Source organism: Octopus bimaculoides, chromosome 10 (assembly GCF_001194135.2).
Source record: "Octopus bimaculoides isolate UCB-OBI-ISO-001 chromosome 10, ASM119413v2, whole genome shotgun sequence".
NCBI classification, from domain to species: domain Eukaryota; kingdom Metazoa; phylum Mollusca; class Cephalopoda; order Octopoda; family Octopodidae; genus Octopus; species Octopus bimaculoides.
In genome coordinates, this window is record NC_068990.1 from 6659403 (window position 1) to 6662642 (window position 3240).

The 3240-nt window shown below is 35.6% G+C and overlaps 1 protein-coding gene across 2 annotated transcripts in view; it reads left to right on the forward strand.

The window, feature by feature from the left end:
- Window positions 1-24: 24 nt before the first annotated feature.
- The window catches only part of LOC106871453 (corticotropin-releasing factor receptor 2), a 280338-nt gene continuing 277122 nt past the window's right edge, over window positions 25-3240 (forward strand). Inside the window, exon 1 of one of the 2 annotated variants that reach the window (XM_052971021.1) lies at window positions 25-1542. In XM_052971021.1, the coding sequence (XP_052826981.1) occupies window positions 1245-1542 (298 nt within the window). In that variant the 5' untranslated portion in view covers window positions 25-1244. The remainder of the gene's footprint in view (window positions 1543-3240) is intronic. The other variant, XM_052971022.1, reaches the window with a different exon arrangement.

The following is a 3240-nucleotide window of genomic DNA, read 5'->3' on the forward strand; positions in this document are numbered from 1 at the left end:
ACACACACACACACACACACACACACACACACACACACACACACACACACACACATTTACAGACACGCATAATTTATACTTAATCATACACGCACACACATACTCACACACATGCACATATACACACACAACACATATACATAATACATACACAAAACACACATACTCACACACACGCACACACACACACACACAAAACCATTTCTGTTGATCTATATCATGCAATATTTGAATATATAAATGTGTGTATAGGGAGAAATATTTGTAGTCAAGTCTGTTTTCTTTGATCTAACAAACGACAACTTTGGTAAGGTTGAGCTATAGTCGACCGATTTAAACCCGAGTATGTTACTGGTACTTTATAATGACCGCAGAGAAAGTTCAGATTAAACACAAATTTACACACACAAACACAAACACACACACACACACACACACAAGCAGGTACCTACCTGACACAAACATATGCACATACACAAACATCCTTGCATGGGTGAATCTAAACACAACACCTGATGATTACACTCACAATGTATACACCACTCGCCCGGTATGTTTCGCAGTACAATAATAATTTACAGGATCATCACCTCAACTATTTAGACTATAAAATGCGCAGATGCTGAATAAACCCTAACAAGGAAGAGTCAATATATCAGAACAGTCAACTGATAGATCAGAACTTTATACATACATACATACATCGTCTATCTATCTATCTATCTATCTATCTATCTATCTATCTATCTATCTATCTATCTATCTATCTATCTATCTATCTATTTATCTATCTATCTACCTATCTCTCTCTCTCTCTCTCTCTCTCTCTCTCTCTCTCTCTCTATATATATATATATATATATATATATATATATATATATATATATATATATATATATATATATATTTATGCATGTATATCAGTGATTCTCAACCACTCTCTACCTATGGACCCATTTGATCCCCATTTTACTCGGATGTACCCTCATAAAAATTTGATGCTTAAAATATCCTATTATATAAAGATTAAGAAGTGTATAAAAAAAAATTTGTCAAAATATTTTGTGTATAGTAGAAGTACAAACCGATATATTGCAGATAAATTTTTAACCACTAAATCTTATATGGACACCCAAGAGCCATATGGACCCTGGGTGAGAACTACTGGTGTATATGAAGAAGTGCTAAAATCATCTGCTATAAATACTAGTGCATCCGCAATTTAAAGATCTCATCGGCCGAAAATGAAAGTTGTTCGGGCCCAATTCAGAGTTGTCAGTATTTTTCTATTTCTTCTTGTGGGTAGTGGCAACAGTAATACTGATAACGGTGGTCACACCAGTGGCTCAGGCCCTAGTAAACAATGTAGCAACTACTTTCTGTGTTACGTGAACAACTCTTTACAACATCTAAACAACCTGGATCCATCGTTTAATAGTTCACTCGCTTTTGTGAAGTTTCTTAAAGGTAATTGGGATTCTTACGACGAAGCATGTGAATATATGCTTCACATGATTGGGATCACCTCTGACAATGAACAAGGTAGGTAAAGAAACTTCCTGATATGTATGTACTGTTTGTACTGTTAGCATTTAAGATTTTCGCTAGATAACGAGAAATGTCTTTCTAATTGTATATAAGAAAAAAAAAATGTACCGATTTGAGTTCAAAAGCATTTGGAATTTGTGAAATTTGTGAGTGTATATTCCCGTGCGTGCTCGTATATTTATGTATCTATATATGTATATAAGTGTGTGTGAGTGTATATATATATATATATATATATATATATATATATAATGCATCTTGCCCTAACTCTTCGAAACGCTTAGTTTAGAATAGGGGCAGCTGATGAAGGAAATATTCTCTATGTGGCCTGTTTGTTTTCTGTGCTCTGTTCATGTTCTGTTTTTCAGTTTGTCCACGTTTTCTTTTGTGACGTTCTGTACCCAGATATGCATCTATATATACATGTAGATGTAGGTATGTACATACATGTACGTATATATGCATATACTCACATATGTATTATATATATATATTATATAATATATAATAGATGTGTATATATAATAGGTGTATACATGTCCTTCTTTGAAGATCGCATGAAGGACATTTGAAATGTTTTTATTGATGGATGTGTGGTTAAGAAGCTTGCTTTCCGGACATGTGGTCTTGTGTTCAGTTCCACCGCACGGCACCTTGGGCGTCTTCTACTAGAGCTTCGGACTGACCAAAGCCTTGTGAGTGTATTTGGTGGACGGAAACTGGAATATATCCATGCGCGCACGTGTGTGCATGTGTATTTGTTTTTACCCCCGACCCTCCAACTTGACACCCGGTGTTGGTTTGTTTAAGGTCCGTAATATAGCGGTCCGGCCTAAGAACTGATACAGACTTAAAAAAATATTTACTGGCTACGATTTGTTCAACAAAACACTTCAAGGCGGTACTCCAGTATGGCCATAGTCCAAAGACTGAAACTAGTACAAAACAGAAATAGATAAATTGATAAATAAAAGGTCGTTTTGACTAAACTTAATGGAGAAGAATTTATGATTTTCAGCTCTTTTGTAACCCCGAATATGCTTCCCTTATTTATTTATTTATTTATTTATTTATTATTACCGGTGTGCGCAGAAATTTGTTTGTATCCAAATTTTGTCTTTCTTTGTAAAGTATGTCCCTATCCTGCTGGAAACAATCCCTCAAATGCCATATTGAACACCAAACAAACTGCACAACATTTAAACATTTTGACATTTAAATATGCATTATTAAAGGTGTCCTTAAATGATGCAATTAAGATTGGCGAGCTGGCAGAATCGTTAGCACGCCGGGCGAAATGCTTCGCGGTATTTCGCCCCTCGCTACGTTCTGAGTTCAAATTCCGTCGAGATCAACTTTACTTTTCATCCTTTTGGGGTCGATAAATTAAGTACCAGTTGAGTATTGGGGTTGATGTGATCACCCCCCCCCCAAAAAAAAATCCAGGCCGTATGCCTATAATAGAAAGAATTATTAAATGATACGATTGGCTTCTTCAGTCAAAATAATTCTATTTCATCTATAAAAGTTTGTGTGAGCACTTTTTCTCCTTCATGCTTTTGTCGTAAAACGTGTGCGAGCGAACGTAAAAACGCGCGGTTTAAAGAAAATATTGCACCCAACTAATGCAGCGAGGATAACTCCTGGAAATGTGGGTGAACACGTGTAAGTTTTGTATTTGCGTCAACACAC